The 20,533-nt window shown below is 43.7% G+C and overlaps 1 protein-coding gene across 1 annotated transcript in view; it reads left to right on the top strand.

The window, feature by feature from the left end:
• ASZ1 (ankyrin repeat, SAM and basic leucine zipper domain containing 1) overlaps positions 1-20,533 on the top strand; it is a 131,416-nt gene that overhangs the window by 43,506 nt on the left and 67,377 nt on the right. The window contains exon 5 of the mRNA XM_040413708.1: positions 14,631-14,742. Within this exon, the coding sequence (XP_040269642.1) occupies positions 14,631-14,742 (112 nt within the window). The remainder of the gene's footprint in view (positions 1-14,630; positions 14,743-20,533) is intronic.

Raw genomic sequence — 20,533 nt, 5'->3', positions numbered from 1 at the left:
AAGCAGGGATATGATTATCTCTACTCTCTGATTCTCATCACCAGATGAAGACGGCCGCAGCCGAAAAAAAGCTTGCATGTCTCTCTAAAGCGGATAAAGTCATCAACACCCCCTGAAAATCTATCAGGGAGCGCGACTCTAGGCTCCCCATAAATTTGACTTCCTCCTATCGCACCTGATGCCAGAGCATTCTGACACCGTGCGACAGAATTACGCAAATCAGCAACCTCTAGGGATAATCCCTGCATGCGATCAACTAATGCATCAATTGACTCCATCTTAAAGCAGCTGAGAAATGGCAGTCTAGGTATTGGCGGGTTATAATGTCACGCTGGGTAGGATACAAGATACAAAAACACACAGAAAACCACAAAACAAGCGTCTAGGCCAGAAGCTGGGAATAAAGATCACCTCCTGACAATTCCCTACCAGCTCTCCCTGGACTTCTGTGCCCATGTTCAGACCCTAAAGGTGGGAATCAAAGTGCCCCCGTGCCTAAGGCTGTAGATTCCCTAAAGTCCCTAAGATGGTGGAAAGGGAGAAAGAGGCAACCTGCTTCCTCAGGACCTGGAGGAGGCAGGTGTCTCTCAAACAGCCTAGACAGAACACACAAAAAGGAAAACAAAAACCAACTTATCTTGTAGCTGAGCAGAAACAACAAATCCACCTTTCCTCAGAGCAAGATAGAAGCTATAACCCGCACAGGACACTGGGAAGGGGCGTAATTTAAACTCACACAAACGACCCCACCCAGTGCACCTGAATACAGCCCAACTCCAAACCCAAAACAAAAAACTACACACGTGCTGCTAACCTGGCAGACCTCCGCACATAACCTGAGCAGGGCATGACACTACAAGTGGCCATACCCTGGCCAGAGGAAAACAAGCCGGGGACCAAAAGATGGAGGAATGGGAGCCATTGTGCAGGACCGCAGTGGCAGGGAGCAGATAAGTATGACTTGTTCAATAGACAATGCAGACTAGGTCCTTCAGTTAAAGGGATTGTCCCACCAAAAATTTTCTACAGTTCTCAAATCAGCACCTGAATTTGAATACTTTTGTAATTGCAAGTAATAAAAATTTTTGTATAGCTGCTGATTTGTTCAATAAAATGTTCCTCTAAAGCGCCACCTGCAGTTTTGTAATTTATCTTATTTCCTGCTCACTGAGAAGGCCGCACATGCTCAGTTTCATCCTTCAACTGCCTCCTGAGCTGTGATAGGGAGAGCTGAGACACGCCCCCTTAGCTGCAGTAGAAAAGACCCTCCCATTGACCTGTCAGCTTGATATAAATCTAGCAGAGCAATGAATGGGGAGATCTCTGGATCCATGTGAGGTACAGGTCTGGTTCTATCCTTGTTAATAAGGCATGGTCATGTACTATTTTATGTCCGATTTTTCATTTTTTACGTAATAGTTGATTATTCCCAGAAAATCCCTTCGTTACAGTGCCCTCTGGTTACAGTATTTGCTTTTTACAATGTTTTTTCCCAGGCCATTCTAATTAAAACCACATTCTTCTAAAGCTCTGCTCACATCCGTGTCATGGTTTCTGTTTTTATAATGCGAACTAGAAGCTGTGTCAGATCAGTTTTCCAAATGGGACATTGGTAGACTCCACAGATTTTATTGCGACTTCTGTTTTTCCGTATCACTGTGGACTGTGAGATTCTTGATGGAAACCCAAATGTGAATGTGATCAATCCCTTACAAGGCTACAGACAAGGTGTGGAAATCTTTCCTTGAAAAGGCTGTCCAGCCTAGGAGCCAACAACTATAGTGGTCGTAACCTGTCCCCAATAAAAATAAAAACTCCTTTAACCACAGTCCTGCAGTTCCAAGGCACTTCCAGTCCCTGACGGTCTTCAAGGATTCTTGGTCCCATGACCACTGTGGCCAATCGCAGGCCTTAGCAGTCATGTACAAGAATAACCTCTACAGAGGAAACTTTTTAATTGAGACTTTCTGTATGTTCAAGCTTAAAGGGTTTCTGTCACCCCATTAAACCGTTTTTTTTTTTTTTCCTTTACTAATAATCCCTATAGTGCGATCTCATGATACATAAGCAAATTAATCATTTTGGTTCAGTAGAATTTGCTAAAAATCGATTTTTAAAATATGCTAATTACCTTGCTACCAGCAAGTAGGGCGGCTACTTGCTGGTAGCAGCCGCATCCTCCGATGGTAATGACGCCCCCTCGGCATGCTGATTGACAGGGCCAGGGAAGGGAATCGTTCTCTGCTGGCGCTGTTAGAATTTGAAATCTCGCGCCTGCGCCGTACCTGTCTTCAATCGGCGCAGGCGCACTGAGAGGTGGCCGCTCTCTCGACCGCTCCATCCTCAATGCGCCTGCGTCGATGACGTCATCAAGTACACCCGGAAGAGAAGACGCCGGCATCACTGGAAGGAGGCGGAGAGTCTGGTGACGTCGCTGGATGCTCGAATCAGGTAAGTATGTACATAATAAGCATGCTGCCACAAAAACCACCAACGAAATGGGAATAAATAATTTTATAAAAATGACAGTTATTAACACTATACCACCAACGATTATTAATAACAAATCTCTTCCGGGTGTACTTGATGATGTCATCGACGCAGGCGCATTGAGGATGGAGCGGTCGAGAGAGCGGCCGCCTCTCAGTGCGCCTGTGCCGATTGAAATCTCGTGCCTGCGCCGTACCTGTCTTCAAATTCTAACAGCGCCAGCAGAGAACGATTCCCTTCCCTGGCCCTGTCAATCAGCATGCCAAGGGGGCGTCATTACCATCGGAGGATGCGGCTGCTACCAGCAAGTAGCCGCACTACTTGCTGGTAGCAAGGTAATTAGCATATTTTAAAAATCGATTTTTAGCAAATTCTACTGAACCAAAATGATTAATTTGCTTATGTATCATGAGATCGCACTATAGGGAATATTAGTAAAGAAAAAAAAAAAAACGGTTTAATGGGGTGACAGAAACCCTTTAAATCATGCTTCCCCCATTGATTAAACAGGATTTAATTCTACATTACTAAATAGTTCCTATTTTGGAGATTGTCATGTATATTTTTGTGAAATGCGTCAGCGAGATGTAAGGCCTGGTTTGTACCCATCATTTTGTAGCTTCTTTTTAACAGGGAAGAAATAAAACTGAATGGATTTTACCAACAGCGGTGGCTGGAAATCGTTTACATTTGTCGCATGTGACCACTGCAGCTAATCGCTGGCAGCCGTGGTGACCTGCTCCCCTCGCGTCACATGCACATTTGCGGTGACACAAGAGGAGCATGTCGCCGCTGTGACAGTGTACGAATGAGATGAAGAGCCGGCAGCTAGCAACAGAGAATGAACCCAGCGGGGGGACTAGGTAAGTCACCACCATGTGTCGGTGACTCTGTGCGGTCTGATATAATGTTGGATACCCCTTTTAAGAACTTATCTGGACCGTTTGGCTCATGTACTATTATGGCAAATGTAGATTAGTAGATAACCATTACAATTCGAATGCTATTAATTCATGTTAGACGATAATCGTGTAATGGGAATGTATGTAGCGATCTGGTGGGTGGTGTGTTTGGGTTCATTATCATGTTGGAATACTGCCCTGCGACCCAGTTTCTGAAGGGAGGAGAGAATGCTCTGCTTCAGTATGTCACAGGACATGTTGGCATTCATGGTTCCCTCAATGAACCGGAACTCCCCACAGCCTTCAGCACTTATCAGACCCCAAACCATGACACTCCCACCACTATGCTTGACTGTAGGCAAGACACACTTCACTTTGTACTCCTCACCTGGCTGCCACCTCACGCTTGACACCATCTGAACCAATTAAGTTTATCTTGGTCTTATCAGACCACAGGACATGGTTCCAGTAATCCATGTCCCTAGTCCTCTTGTCTTCAGCAAACTGTTTGTGGGCTTTCTTGTGCATCATCTTTAGAAGAGGCTTCCTGCCTGTGCCTGTTTTACTATGCAAGCAGTAGCCCGCTCCGCTCAGCTAATCCTGGCATAGTACATGGTTACAGGGTACCCATGTGCTATGCCAGCATTTAGTAAACCTCTGGGGGGGAACGGGCAGGAGCAGCAATGTGCGCTCCTGCCTGTACTCCCTGCGCTGTATGTGTACTCCGTACACCGTTGAGCAGTCAGTAGATTTTAAGCACACAGGGGATGGTAAAGTGTATTAAAAAAATACAAAAAACATTAATAAACTATATTACAAAAACTGTTATTAGGGACATGTTCACAAAAATGTATACAAATTTTTAGTTACTCTTTAATGGCTGTGTTGAGTTATTTTGAGGGCACACCAAATTTACAATGTTATACAAGCTGTACACTGACTACTTTAGGGTACTTTTACACTTGCGTTGTTTGATTCCGGCCAGTTGATCAGTCTGACAAATGCATTGTAATACCGGATCCGTTTTACTGATACACTTGATACCGGATCCAACATTAATACATTTCAATGGAAATTAATGCCTGGTCCGGCATTCAGACACGTGTTCCGGAATTTTGGCCGGAGAATATACCGCAGCATGCTGCAATATTATCTCCGTCCTGAAAAGGCAAAAAGACTGAACTGAAGACATCCTGATGCATCCTGAACAGATTTTTCTCCATTCAGAATGCATTAGGATAAAACTGATCAGTTCTTTTCTGGTATTGAGCCCTCAATACCGGAAAAGAAAAGCGCTAGTGTGAAAGTACCCTTACATTGTATCAAAGTGTCATATAGGGTTGCAGTATAGCCAATTTTTGTAATTGAGTATTCTATCGATTAATCCAACAGTTAATCAAGTACTCTAATAACAAAAAACTAAATAAAAGAATGTTTGCCATCAGGCTCCCTCCCCAGTGCCATCAGCTGCCCCCTCAGTGCCAAGATACCAGATGTAGCAGGATTAGCACTGAAACTCTTAACACGATGATTTAAGAAACTTGAGTTATCTTGAAACAAAAGCCATTGGAACGCAATTTAAAGGTGTTTGCTTAGTTTAGATAACACATCTCAGAAATCTCAGCATGAGTGTTAACTCTACTACATCCGTATAATAAAATATTACAAAAATATGAGGGGTGTACTCACTTTTGTACATTACAAAATCTATTAGATCCGTGTGTAAAGCTCACGCTCGCTACACAGAAATCCAGCCCCTACTCCGTGATAGGGCCAGGGCAGGACAGGCACGTTTGTCGGTATTTCATTGTGGTAATGTAACGGTGCCTTGTGGGATCTTTCAGCAAAGCGGGCGTGCTACCAATTATCCTCTGCTACTACCCATGTCTGAATTCAGTCAACAATCATCGTTTATGCGAGTAAACAATCGAACGATAATCCTTGCATGGAAATGCTTGTCTGTCATTGACGTTAAATTGGTAATGGCGATCCTGTCATTAATCGCCTAAACGATTATCCACCCGTCTAAATCCGCCTTTATGATCTGTCTCGGAGTCGTTGAAAGTCAGGAAACCTGCATAGCTTTCTTGGCGACAATAATAGCCCCCATTTTTGTTCTGTGCTTGACCACTTTTTCAAGTCATTTGGGTGAGACATTTACTATTTAGGGTTTTTTGTGATTCCAAAATCGTTAGAGGAAAGTTCTGTGTATAAATGTTTTACCTGTTTACTGGATGTCAGAATGGCAAATAGACCTTTTTACCGTTAGTTTAGCACAATTCAGTCCAGATGATATGGCATCAAGGGGATCGGTGACTAAAAGGATGTAGCACAGGATGTGTTGAAATTACACGTGGCTAACTGTTGGTGTGCTTCCTGCTTGCTGACGCTTCGAAGCATCTGTGCTTGCTTATTTGCCTTCACTCCTGTAGTAAACATGCAGTTCTCAGGCAAAATATAGGAAATGATGGTTTAAAAGGAATTTGGAATGGATCTGCTTTTTTACTTTTAAATAATGGGTGAAATCTGGCATTAAGAAGAATGTATGCTTTAATTTCAGCGTTCTTTTTTTAAATTACTTTTTATTGCTACCTTAATTGGTATCTTTAGGGTACGGCCACAGATAGAGGAATTTTTACCGCGAAAGGTGAGATCCTCAGAAGGATAGCGGCATCATAAATTGACATGCAGCGGATTTAAAATCCGCACTTTGTTAGTTTACGTTGCAATTTTCTTTTTATGAAACAGAAATACAGAAGATATTGGTTGCTCCCTTCCGTCGCTGGATGTTTTGATCTGTGCGACGGGGAGATGCAAGGATCCGGAGCGACGCAGGTGCCGGGAAGCATGTATGTATAATGTATACTAGGGACCTGGGCATTGGGGGGGATATTTTAGAATTCAGATAATCTTTTTAAGTGTCACAACTTGTGGGAGCCTAGGTCTGAGCCAGTGTCTAAAAACACAGATGCAATCTATTTAAATATATGTAGAGGCGCACAGAAGTTGTTCTGGCCATCAGACTCGCCAGCACAGTATGGCGGTAGCGGTCATTTAAGCTGGTATCCACCAGAGGGTTCACCACTATTCAGAGTGCACCTACGCTACCAGTATATGCATAACCTATCTGAATTCATAATTAACCCTTAGACTTCCAGCGCTGTACATGTACAGCACTGGGAGGGTCTTTTAAATACCTCACTCTTGAGTGTGGGGGTGCCATAGCAAATTGCGGATCCGCAAAACACAGAAGCCGCCTGTGTGCCTTCCGCAGTTTGCGGAACGGAACAGGCGGCCCATTGTAGAAATGCCTATTCTTGTCCGCAAAACGGACAAGAATAGGACATGTTATATTTTTTTTGCGGGGCCATGGAATGGAGCAACGGATGCGGACAGCACATCTTTTGCAGCCCCATTGAAGTGAATGGGTCCGCACCCGAGCCGCAAAAACTGCGGCTCGGATGCGGACAAGAACAACGGTCGTGTGCATGAGGCCTAAATCACTTGTTTAGAAAGAACATAATTTTTAAAGAGGACATGTCACCGCTCCTGACATATATGTTTTAGGCTACATTCACACGACCGTATGTGTTTTGCGGATCCGCAAAACACGGATACTGGCTGTGTGAATGTAGCCGGCCCCATGATAGAAATGCCTATTCTTGTCCGGACAAGAATAGTACATGCTCTTCTTTTTTTTTTTTTTTTTTGCGGGGCCGCGGAACGGATCTACAGATGCGGACAGCACATTGTGTGCTGTCTGCATCTTTTGCGGCTCCATTGAAATGAATGGGTCCGCACCCGTTCCGCAAAATTGCGGAATGGATGCGGAGCCAAAAATGCGGTCGTGTGAATATACCCTTGGAAACTGTTTGCACCCCCTTGTAAGCACAATTCTGGAGCATGGAATAGGCCGTGCATCTATTATTCCTATTAAAAGTTTGTCAGTCTGCAATAAACCCCCCCCTTTCTCTTCCTTTCCCCAACTGGTAACTGTAGACTGCTGGCAAACCATTTATAACTATACTATACTATACTACTTCAGAGAACCCGCTAATTTTCATGTTTTAGTTTTTTCCTCCCCACCTTCCAAGAGCTATTACTTTTCTGTTCACATAGCATGATGTTTTTTAGTGGGGCAAGTTGTATTTTTTTTTTATGACACTAGTTAATTTACAATATAGTTTATTGAAAATAGGAAATAAAATTCTTTTTGGGGTGAAATTGAAAAAAAATTCTGTAGGTCAGTATGATTATGGCAATACAAAAAGCTCTGAAAAAATCCAGATTTTATTTGTATCACCCATATCTTTTTATATTTCCATCTACAGAGCTTTGTGAGGGCTTGTTTTTTTGGGATACATACAACTTTTTGATCACTTTTATATTACGGTATGTTTTTTTCAGCGGGTAAAGTAACCAAGTAAACAGTGATTCAAACTTATTGATTTTTTTTTTTGCTATTATGGTTTTCAACTTGCAGGATAAATAATTTAGTATTTTAAGAGTGTAGATGTTTTTGGATGTGGCAGTATCAATTATGTTTATTTTTTATCGGTGAAATTGAGAGAGGGGGTGATATAAGTTATTCGTTTTTTAGTTGTGTTTTTTTTTTCCATATATTTTTCCAATCGGAAGTTAAAGGGAGACCCCTGTCTTTGATTAACCTCTTAGGTACTATTGACTGTGGCTGACCAGGAGTTCTCTTCAATCCTGGTCATTGCCTGCAGGTGTCGGCTGTATTATACAGATGGCAGCTGTCATGTATCAAGCAGGTTTAGCTCATGAGCTCGCTGCATACACCCCTCACACACCTCATGCATTATGCGTCAATTGTAATTCGCATGCAACAAGTATGACCCAGAACAATGTAGGCAAGACAAGAATAGGACATGTTCTATATTTTTTACTAGGCCACGGAACAGACATACAGATGCAGACAGCACACGGTGTGCTGTCTGCATCTTTTGCAGCCCCATTGAAATCCGCTAAATGCGGACCCGTTCATACGGTCCTGTGAATGAGCCCTAACTGTGCTTTAAGCTGCCAGCTCAGGGTGGGCCTGAAATCGGCTGCTCTTGGGGCTTGAGTCAATAGGAGCCAAAGAGTCTAAGAGGAACATTTATCATCCCCTCTGCGCCACAAAGTCGCAAACTGCGTGCAAAATCTTGCGACTTGTTAGTACCATATCTATAGTATGTTGTAAACTATAGATATGGTAGATTTCCAGTTGAGCATTTTATTGCCGGTGAGATAAGGCATGTACACAAGCTGACACAAATCTTGACGTAGTCACATATTTTTTAAAGTACATATGTAAACCGTTGGACTTCTCCATTCTTGTGTGAGTACTGGCCAAGTGTAAGGGTTGGTCCAGAGTTCCCATGCAGATATCCATAGTCATAGAATATATGGATAATGCTGTGGCTTCCACACCCTTTCAGGCTTCTTCTAGACTAGCCTTAAATGCAATAAAATCTGCAGATTGACATATAGTTTATGGGAAAAGATTAATTAAACTTATTTATTTATTTAAATGTCTGCTTTGTCTGAGTTCATTTGTACAGGGGGCCGTCGCTGTATACTCACTTAACCATGTTTTAGACTGCTAGATTGTCTGCCAGATCATTGCTAATGAGCGTCTGTATGACTGCTCGTTAGTGATGATCTGGCAGTGTAATACTTAGATTTACACGCCCCTTGGAAGAAGCCGTGTGGCGAAACGCGCGTCGGGGAGTCACAGGTGGCAGCACCACTTGCGGTATATATTTCCTGATCTCCTTTCTATTATGTACTCTTGTTGGCCTGCTGTCGTATGCATTGCATTTATGTCATTCTATGGATTTCCTGAATTATTTATAGACATAAGACTGGGGTTTTGGGAGTGTACAGGATTATTTCAGGGATAATGTACCGCATGTGAGTGTTCCCACCACGTGTTGTTAGCGTGGGGTCCTTTATAACCGCATTGACATTGTGTATATTTAGGTAATTTTGCTCATAAAGTTTATTGATTTTCTATGAATTATTGGTGCGTTTGGTTATATTGGTGTTGTGTGGCTCATGTTCCACGCACTTTTTCCATACTCTTATGAGTATAGGTGTATTATTAGTGTAATACTGCCACTGATTACCCGGTGAACGAGCAAATGGTCATTCGTCGGGCAATCCCAATCTTTCCACAGGTTTAAAAATCATTGTTTGCCATGGGCAGATCTTGCTGTTTAATCATGATCTGCTGCGGGCAAACAATGATTCAGTATGGGGATGAGCGATGGAATAATGATCGCTGCTCCCTATACTGAGGACGACACCACTGCATGTAATACTGTAGCAGCGTTCTCCTCCACTAGCGAGCAGGCAATTGCCGGGAAGGAACGCTTCCCTCCCTACAATCGCCTGCATAATCTGCTGGACCGCAAGTCACTTTCTGTATACATTCCTATGAGACTCTTAACCCCTTCACGACCGCAATCTGTATATATATGTGATAGCTGCACATGCCCTGTGCAGCTACCACGTGTATAGATGTCATGGCAGCTCTGTAATCCAAGCGCTGCAAAGCGCTTGGATTAAAGCTTCTGCCCCTGACCTGCTGCTGTCACGGACAGCATACAGTTCAGTAATGCCGGCTAGGGACCAATCAGAGTGGCCCCTTGCCGACAATCGATCCGATTGGTTAGTCTGTGCAGACTAACCAATCGGATCGCGGCAGTGAAAAAATGCCGGTTTCAGGCTCTGATCTGCGCTCTGCAGATCAGAGCCTGAAATCAGGTAATGTGTCCTCGTCCCGTCCCCCCCCGATCTGTGCCCCCCATCTGTGCCCCTCCAAGCCCCCCCTTGTGTTCGCCTGCCGCTGAAGCGCTTCTCGTCCTGCCTCCTGCCCTGATGCGGTCCGCCACCTCCCCGCCCCATACATTCCTCCTGCCCCCTCAATGCTGGCCGTGACACCCCCCTGCCTTCCAGCGCTGCCCCCGATGCGGTTCGGTCCCCCTGCTGTGTGTGATGGCGCCGACATCAGCAGAGAGTGTCAGCTGATGGCGCTGCAATCGCAGCGCAGCAGCCCCGATGGTGGAGAGAGGGAGCCCCCTCCATCTATTGACCCCATGGATGCGGCAGCGGCATCCATGGGGTCAGTAGAGGGAGGGGGCTCCCTCTCTCCACCATCGGGGCTGCTGCGCTGCGATTGCAGCACCCGACGGTTGCCATGGCAACCGGACGCTTTGCAAAAGCGTCCGCTGTTGCCACCTTCAGGGCATCTGATTGTATTATACTTTGCAATGCAAGAGCATTGCAAAGTTTAGTACAGCCATCAGCCCCACTGGATCTTCAAGATCCAAGAGGGACTTGATAAAAAAAAAAAGTGAAAATAATAAAAGTAAAAATAAATAAATAAAAATGTAAAATTAAAAAAAGAAATTGCTACACATATTGGGTATCACCGCGTCCGTAACGACCGTCTCTATAAATATATCACATGATAGACCCCGTCCGATAAACACCATAAAAAAAAAAAAAAAACTGTGTAAAAAAAGCCATTTTTGGCACCTTACATCACAAAAAGTGCAACAGCAAGCAATCAAAAAGGCTTATGACGCCCAAAATAGTACCAATCAAACCGTTACCCCATCCTGCAAAAAATGATACCCTATTTAAGACAATCGCCCAAAAAATAAAAAAGCTATAGCTCTCAGACTATGGAGACACTAAAACATAATTTTTTTGGTTTCAGAAATGCTATTATTGTGTAAAACTTAAATAAATAAGAAAAAGTATACATATTAGGTATTGCTCTATAAAACTGTCACATGACCTAACCCCTCAGATAAACGCTGTAAAAATAAATAAATAAAAACTGTTCCAAAGAAGCCAATTTATTGGTCACCTTGCCCCATAACGTGTAATAATGAATGATCAAAAAATCCTATGTACCCAAAAATGGTACCAATAAAAACCTCAACTCTTTCTGCAAAAAACGAGCCCCTGCACAAGACGATCGGCAGAAAAATAAAAAACATCAGAAAATGGACACACAAACATAATTTCTTTTTCAAAATTGCTTTATTATGTAAAACTGAAACAAACAAAGAAAGTAGACATATTTGATATCATTGCGTCCGTAACAACCTGCTCTATAAAAATAGCACATGATATAACCTGTCAGATGAATCTTGTAAAAAAAAAAAAAAAACGGTGCCAAAACAGCCATTTTTCAGTTACCTTGCCTCACAAAAAACTTAATATAGAGCAATTAAAAATCAATAAAACTGGCACCTTATCCCCTAGTTTCCAAAATAGGGTCACTTTTTGGGAGTTTCTACTGTATGTGTGCATCAGGGGGGCTTTAAATGGGACATGGCATCTAAAACCAGTTTAGCAAAATCTGCCTTCCAAAAACCATACGGCGTTCCTTTCCTTCTGCGCCCTGCCGTGCGCCCTTACATCAGTTTACGACCACATGTGGGGTGTTTCTGTAAACCGCAGAATCGGGGTAATAAATGTTGAGTTTTGTTTGGCTGTTAACCCTCAATGTGTTAAAGAAAAAAATTTAATAAAATGGAAAATCTGCCAAAAAAGTGAAATTTAGAAATTTAATTTCCATTTTCCTTTAATTCTTGTGGAACACCTAAAGGGTTAACAAAGTTTGTAAAATCAGTTTTCAGTAACTTGAGGGGTGTAGTTTCTACAATGGGGTCATTTATGGGGGGTTTCCACTATGTAAGCCCCACAAAGTGACTTCAGACCTGAACTGGTCCTTTAAAAAGTGGGTTTTGGAAATTTTCTTAAAAATTTGAAGAATTGCTTCTAAACTTCTAAGCCTTCTAACGTCCTAAAAAAATTAAATGACATTTCCAAAACAATGCCAACATAAAGTAGACATATGGGGAATGTTAAATAATAAATATTTTATTAGGTATGACTTTCTGTTTTAGAAGCAGAGAAATTGAAATTTTGAAAATTGTGAATTTTTCTATTTTTTTTTTTATAAATTTGGGATTTTTTCATAAATAAAGGTGAAATATATTGACTCAAATTTATGACTATTATGAAGTACAATATGTCACGAGAAAACAGTCTCAGAATGGCTTGGATAAATAAAAGTGTTCCAAAGCAATTACCACATAAAGTGACGCATGTCAGATTTGTAAATTTTGACCTGGACATTGGGGCATCAATGACCCTTGGTCATGAAAGGGTTAATGTGAGTGTCATAGGAATGTATAGAGACTTCTGGTCCAGCCAGGAACACTGTAAGCGATTCGGAGTGCCGATCCCGTGGTGCAGAAGGGGCAGATACAGTAGGTGTTTGTGATATTGTGCTTTTAGCACGACAGCGTCGCGCTGATACTCGGCGACATGGTGCCGAGATCTCGCACTCACTGGAATAGTGACAGCACATCCCAGCAAGCGCGTCATAGAAGCGACGGGAGATCCGACTTGGATTCCCGCCAATTCTACACGTGTGCGGCGTTTGTTATGAATCCTGAGGGGGAAGTCCCCGCCGGATTTTAAATAAAAATCCGGCATGGGTCCCCCCCTCAGGAGCATACCGGGCCCTTAGGTCTGTTATGGGTTGTAAGGAGAGCACCCCCTACGCCGAAAAAAACGGCGTAGGGGGTCCCCCTACAATCCATACCAGACCCGTATCCAAAGCACGCTACCCGGCCAGCCAGGAAGGGAGTGGCCAGCCAGGATGAGGACAGGGCCCCTTCCCGACAACCCTGGCCGTTGGTTGTCGGGGTATGCGGGCGGGAGGCTTATCGGAATCTGGGAGCCCCCTTTAATAAGGGGGCCCCCAGATACCGGCCCCCCACCCTAAGTGAATGAGTATGGGGTACATCGTACCCCTACCCATTCACCTGCAAGAAAAGTGGTAAAAACACAAATAAACCACACAGTGTATTAAAATATTTTATTTTTCTGCTCCGGAGGCCGCCCCCTGTCTTCTTTATTAGCTCTTTTACCAGGGGGGGCTCTTCTTCTTCCGCTATCCCGACGGGTCTTCTCCGCTATCCGGGGGGTCTTCTCAACTCTCCGGGGTTCTCCTTCTGTCTTCGCCGCTCTCCGTTGTTGACTCGGCGCACCCCGGTTCTTCGTCTCGCGAGATCTCGGATTTTAAATAAAAATTTAGCGAGACGAAGAACCGGGGTGCGCCGAGTCAACAACGGAGAGCGGCGAAGACAGAAGGAGAACCCCGGAGAGTTGAGAAGGCCCCCCGGATAGCGGAGAAGACCCGTCGGGATAGCGGAAGAAGAAGAGCCCCCCCTGGTAAAAGAGCTAATAAAGAAGACAGGGGGCGGCCTCCGGAGCAGAAAAATAAAATATTTTAATACACTGTGTGGTTTATTTGTGTTTTTACCACTTTTCTTGCAGGTGAATGGGTAGGGGTACGATGTACCCCATACTCATTCACTTAGGGTGGGGGAGCCGGTATCTGGGGGCCCCCTTATTAAAGGGGGCTCCCAGATTCCGATAAGCCTCCCGCCCGCATACCCCGACAACCAACGGCCAGGGTTGTCGGGAAGGGGCCCTGTCCTCATCAACATGGGGACAGGGTGCTCTGAGGTGGGGGGGCCGCAGTGCGCCCCCTGCCCCAGAGCACCCAACCCCCCCATGTTGAGGGCATGCAGCCTGGTACGGCTCAGGAGGGGGGGGGGGGCGCTCGCTCGTCCCCACTCCCTTCCTGGCTGGCCGGGTAGCGTGCTTTGGATACGTTTTTTTCGGCGTAGGGGGGGCTCTCCTTACAACCCATAACAGACCTAAGGGCCGGGTATGCTCCTGAGGGGGGGGACCCATGCCGGATTTTTATTTAAAATCCGGCGGGGACTTCCCCCTCAGGATTCATAACAAACGCCGCACACGTGTAGAATTGGCGGGAATCCAAGTCGGATCTCCCGTCGCTTCTATGACGGCTCTGTCTCCATCGCGGCAAGCCAGCTCGGCGCTGGCTCCCGCGATGGGGCTCGTAGGTGCTCAATCTCGCCGAGAAAGAGAGCGAGATTGACACAAAATCGGGTTCACCTACTGTAAAGGTTCCAGCAAAAACAATTATTTACCCCGCCATCTTACTATCCGGAAGGCGTTTTTTGGGAGTCCCTTATAGAGGTCTGCAGCTTTTCTATATTGAGAGTAGGTTCTATTTTTTCTTTGAGTGTATTTGATGTATTTTGACTACTATGTTCCATAGTAATGTACAGTTTCTATTGTCCATGTACATTTTATTCTGCTTGTTTGCAGGAAGAAAATGACTGCGGTTATGCTTGCTGCTTGTGAAGGTCACACAAAAGTAGTTACACAACTGGTTGCCCATGGTGCAGATATAAATGCACAGGATGAGAATGGCTTTACAGTAAGATGAGCTTTTATTTACTTCACTATAGCCAAGTTTTATGTAGAACTGCCCGTGGATATGCCCGTGATCTGGAGTGCGATTATGGGAATGAAGGCCCTCTCTGCTCCACAGCTTCTTCGACTTTTCCAGGCACAGTGGGAGTCATAAAATAGTCACAAAGAACATTTTTGGGACTATTGTAACATCCTTTCGACAAAACACCAAGTGTCACAGTTTGGCGGGATGGCGGCTAGATGGTCATAGTCCCCCCGATGGGGCCAGGCATAGAAGAGCTAGTCTGCCCATCTGTTCCCCAAAAACCTAATTATCGTAAAAGTAAAATGCCTCAAAAATGGAGCAACGGATTGCTACAACACAGGGACATTTTGTAGTATGCATGTTTTAGTCATGCATCAAAAATACTCTTTAAATCTGGTTTTAATACTAGCCGGGTCTTCGACTTTTCCAGGCACAGTGGGAGTCATAAAATATTCACAAAGGACATTTTTGGGACTATTGTAACTTCCTTTCGACAAAACCCCAAGTGTCGGGATGGCGGCTGTGCTGGAGCGAAAAAGTAAACTAAAAACTACAGCTGCCAGGGGCTGGCATAGTCTTTCTGACAGGCGCATGGATTGCCATACATGTGCCTAAATTATGAGGAGGAGGCATAAATTAGCCATGTACTACAGCAGCGCAGGGGGGACAGCTAGGACTGGCGTAAAAAGGCATCTTAGTAAATGTCCCCCAATATGTCTGACATCAAAGCTCGGCTCCATTGATGTGAAATAGCTGCTGTACCAGGCACAGTGACCTATGAGTAGCGTTGTGTCTGGTCTGAGCACTGCAGCACTTTTAGGTTTTACAGGTACCAAGGCCCCGTTAATTTTGTTGACTGAGTTTCCCATTGGTCATAGTCCCACCGATAGGGTCAGGCATAGATGGTCATAGTCCCACTGATAGGGCCAGGCATAGATGGTCATAGTCCCACTGATAGGGCCAGGCATAGATGGTCATAGTCCCACTGATAGGGCCAGGCATAGATGGTCATAGTCCCACTGATAGGGCCAGGCATAGATGGTCATAGTCCCACCGATAGGGCCAGGCATAGATGGTCATAGTCCCACCGATAGGGCCAGGCATAGATGGTCATAGTCCCACCGATAGGGCCAGGCATAGATGGTCATAGTCCCACCGATAGGGCCAGGCATAGATGGTCATGGTCCCACCGATAGGGCCAGGCATAGATGGTCATAGTCCCACCGATGGGGCCAGGCATAGATGGTCATAGTCCCCCTGATGGGGCCAGGCATAGATAGTCATAGTCCCCCTGTTGGGGCCAGGCATAGATGGTCATAGTCCCACCGATAGGGCCAGGCATGGATGGTCATAGTCCCCCCGATGGGGCCAGGCATAGAAGAGCTAGTCTGCCCCTCTGTTCCCCAAAAACCTAATTATCGTAAAAGTAAAATGCCTCAGAAATGGAGCAACGGATTGCTACAACACAGGGACATTTTGTAGTATGCATGTTTTAGTCATGCATCAAAAATACTCTTTAAATCTGGTTTTAATACTAGCCGGGTCTGGACACTCAGTCTGGGATCTTTTAACTCCTGTGCCTGGTGTATATGGACAATTTTTACATGCTTAACATGCAAAAATAAAACCTGAATTAGAAAATTAGAAAAATCATATTTTGGGTCCACGTCTGATCTGCATTTTTGTAGATCACATGCAGACCCTTTAATTTCTGTGAGTCCACAAAAAATGTGGACAGTGCAGGGATGTCATCTGTGTGCTGTCCGCATCCTTCTGGCCTTTCCGCAAATTATAGAACATGTCCTATTCTTCTCCATTTTGCGGACAAGAATAAGCATTTGCAGCATGCATATGGCTGGTATCTCTATTTTGTGGATTCTCGATTTTTGGACCACAAAATGGATACGGTCGTGTGCTGAGGTTTAAATTAATAAATTATAAAAAGTTATGGCTGTGAGAATATGGTGAGGCGAAAATCTGCCTGCTGACCTTATAAAATAGCAATTTTGGAGCATCTTTTCTTACAGCTACTGAGGGTTGTTACTAGGGATGAGCGGATTTCATATTTTGAAGTTCGTGTGCGGGTTTGTGTTGTGGCATTTACTGAATTGCGTTATGGATTCCGTTACCAGGGACCATAACGCAATTCCATGAAGGCATTCCGTTATTCATTCCATCCTAATAGAAGTCTATGGGCTGCATAACAGATCGGTCCGGTTTACGTTATGCTGGAGTTCTCTCCTGCAGGCCATAGACTTCTATTATGACGGAATGCCTCTAAAGGCATTCCGTTATGCATTCTGTCATGGAATTGCATTATGGTCCGTGGTAACTGAATCCATAACGCAATTCAGTAAATACCACAACACGAACCCGCACACAAACTTCAAAATATGAAATTTGCTTATCCCTAGTTGTCACGATACCAAAATTTTGATTCGATTTCGATACCATAAAAAAGTATTGCGATACTCAATACTATTTGATACCACACGAAAAAAAATAAAACACCAAAAAATCCGCGTACATTCCGCATTTTATGGAATGTTCCGCCCATAATAGAACTATCCTATATTATTTTTGGGGGGGGAAAGGTGACTAAAAAATTGCAAATTATTTTTTTTCTGTTAAGGTGTTACGGTATTTTAATAGTTTGGACTTTTTCGGACGTGGCCATATGTAATAGGTTTATTTTTTTATTATTGTTTTTATATGTAAAATTGAGAAAGGGGATGATATAAACTTTTAATATTTTGGTGTTTTTTAAAGCCATCAGAACAATAAAGGTTTATGCTTACCATCCTGAACCCCCTCTGTGCCAATCACTGGCTTCATTGTTCTGGGTATATACGGGCATGTCTCTGCTGCAGCTAAAAACTTTCACCAAGGCTGCATTGATGGGAGAACAGGAGTGGTAGCGCAGTACCGGAAGGGGCTCAGGGAGGTAAGTATAACATAAACCGTATTATTCTGAAAGCATCACTTCCTTTTGGATAAAAATTAATACATTGGACAACCGCTTACAAAAAAATCTGTTCCGGAACAGCCTGCTGGATCTCTCTGCATTCTGGCATCGACGTCCGTCCCCATACACTATAATGGGTACCAGCGGAGATCCAATCGCAACCCAGAAAATATGTCGAGAACGCAGCGTTTTCTGTCTGTCTGGTTCTCGGCATGTTTGCCAGGTTGAAGCCGCATGTCCACCAGTCCCCATTACAGTGAATAGAGCCGGTGGGAGTCGGTTAACGTCTGGCAGTGCCTGATCCAGACATCTCCGGTCTGGATCAGGCACAGATATCTATATTCCCCATTATGGCTGGTGCTGGAGGGGCACAAGGTGTCATACAGTTGTGTATAAAGCCTCATCCTTAAGGGATTAGGACATACGTGTATCCGTGTGCTCTCCATTATGGTTGGCTCTAGGGTTACTCTCTCAAGGGCTCATTTGTCTGCGTTAATACCAATGCCACTTTGTTGCAATGAATTGTTAAGTCGTTGTGGTTGCTTATTTAGAGGTGCTCATTAGAGATGAGCGAATTTCAGGTTATGAAGTTCGTTCACGCTTCGTATGTTGGTAAAAGCAGAATTGCAATATGGATTCCGTTACCCAATACCCTAATGCAATTCTATGATGGAATACATAACAGGATGCCTTTAGAGGCATTCTGTTATTCATTCCGTCATAATAGAAGTCTATGGGATCCGTCCCATTTCCGTTATGCAGGGGAGTCCTCCTTATGCATTCCGTCATAGAATTGCGTTATGGTCCGTGGTAACAGAATCCATAACGCAGTTCTGCTTTTACCACCAAATAACACGAAATTCGCTCATCTGTAGTGCTCATGATCTGGGGTACAATGAGGCATTCATTACCTTCTTTATGTTGACCTTATGTTAATAAGGTATGTGTCGTAAATCTGAGAAATGTCTTCTCTTGAACCTGGTGCCTGTAGTTGACACTGCTTTTTAAGATGAATGACGCACATTAATATAAAGCTCTTATCAGACCTGCCATACAGTAAATAACTTTTCTGACGATCTGTGAAATATGGAAGCTCTTTGTTTCCTGTCTGCAATGAATTTGCGCTTACAGCCCCATGTCATAGATTGTTAATCACTGCACCTTTCTATGCAAATATTGCAGACAGTTTAGTATGTAGTGGGAATGGACTGAGGCTAATTTGCAACACACTAATGGAGACCTATAGTTACCAGTTCACAGAACTCCCAGTAAATGGCTCCACTTGGACACTGATGTAGTCAAATTTACAGTACATTGCTTATGGGTCCAAATTTTCATTTGTAGCTTGAACTTTAAGAGGACTTGTCACCTCTCCTGACATGACTGTTTTAGTAATTATTTGCATTCTCCAAGTAATGACTATTCTGGAACATCTATTCTTATGAGTTATGAATTGCTCGAAGTTTGCAATGAAGGTCCAGATGAGTGTTACCAGTTAAGGTTTGTCCCTTCACAGTCTGACACTAGCAGCACTGATTGGATAGTGTCAGAGTGTACAGGGTAACACCCTCTGGACCTAATTGCAAACTGCTATTAACTCATTCAGAACTTCTAGAAGGATTAATAAAGGAATCGCATAACATATAGCCATGTTCCTGAATAGTCATTACGTGGAGAATGCAAGTAGTTACTTCAACAGACTTGTCAGGAGAGGTGACAGGTCATCTTCAAAATGGTTGTTTGAAACCTGCAGTAAAGGCAGGCAATGGTATAGAGCAGGGATGGCCAACCTGCGGCTTTCCATCTGTTGCAAAACTACAACTCCCAGCATGCCCAGACAGCCTACAGCAGGGCATGGTGGGAATTGTAGTTTTACAACAGCTGGAGAGCCGCAGGTTCGCCAGCCCTGGTATAGAGCTATGATGGCTAACCTCTGGCACTCCAGCTGTGGTAAAACTACAACTCCCAAGATGCACACTTATTGGCTGTTCTCAGAACTCCATACCAATGAATGGAGCATGCTGGGAGTTGTAGTTTCACCAGAAGTTAGCCATCACTGGTATAGAATAACAAAAGAAGCATTTTTCTTTGATTCCCCCAGTGACCTCACAGTACCCCACTGCCTTAACAGTGACCTCACAGTACCCCGCTGGCCCTTTAACCCCTTAGTGACCAAGCCTGTTTGGGCCTTTATGACCAAGCGTTTTTCTTCCTTTTTTTATGGTCTCGTTCCAAGAGCTATAACTTTTTTATTTTTTCATCTATATAGCTTTATGAGGGCTTGTTTTTTACGGGACAAGTTGTAGTTTTTAATGGCGCCATTTTGGGGTACACATAACTTTCTGATTAACTTTTATTAACTCTTTCTGGGAGGGAGATGGGGAAAAATAGCAATACTGCCACTGCGTTTTTACATTATACATTTTTTGGCGTTCATTTTTCGGTACAAATAACATAATATCTTTATTCTCTGGGTCAGTACGATTACAGTGATACTAAATACTTATAATTTTGTTTACGTTTTACTACTTTTTTTGCAATAAAACACCTTTTATTAACCCAAAAAATTATTTTGCATTGCCACTTCACAAGACCCATAACTTTTTTTTATTTTTTTATATGGAATTGTGTGAGGGCTTGATTTTTGAAAGACGACTTGTATTTTTCATGGGTATGATTTTGGAGTAAATGCCGCTTTTTGATCGCTTGTTATTACGGTTTTTTTCGGTGGAAACTAAGAATAAATTCGAAATTCTGTCTTTTTTTATTTTTTATTTTTTACGGCGTTCACCATAGGGGATAATT

Source organism: Bufo bufo, chromosome 1 (genome assembly GCF_905171765.1).
Source record: "Bufo bufo chromosome 1, aBufBuf1.1, whole genome shotgun sequence".
Taxonomy (NCBI): domain Eukaryota; kingdom Metazoa; phylum Chordata; class Amphibia; order Anura; family Bufonidae; genus Bufo; species Bufo bufo.
The sequence above is the reverse complement of the archived record's forward strand: the minus strand, read 5'-3'. Positions and strand labels throughout refer to the sequence as shown.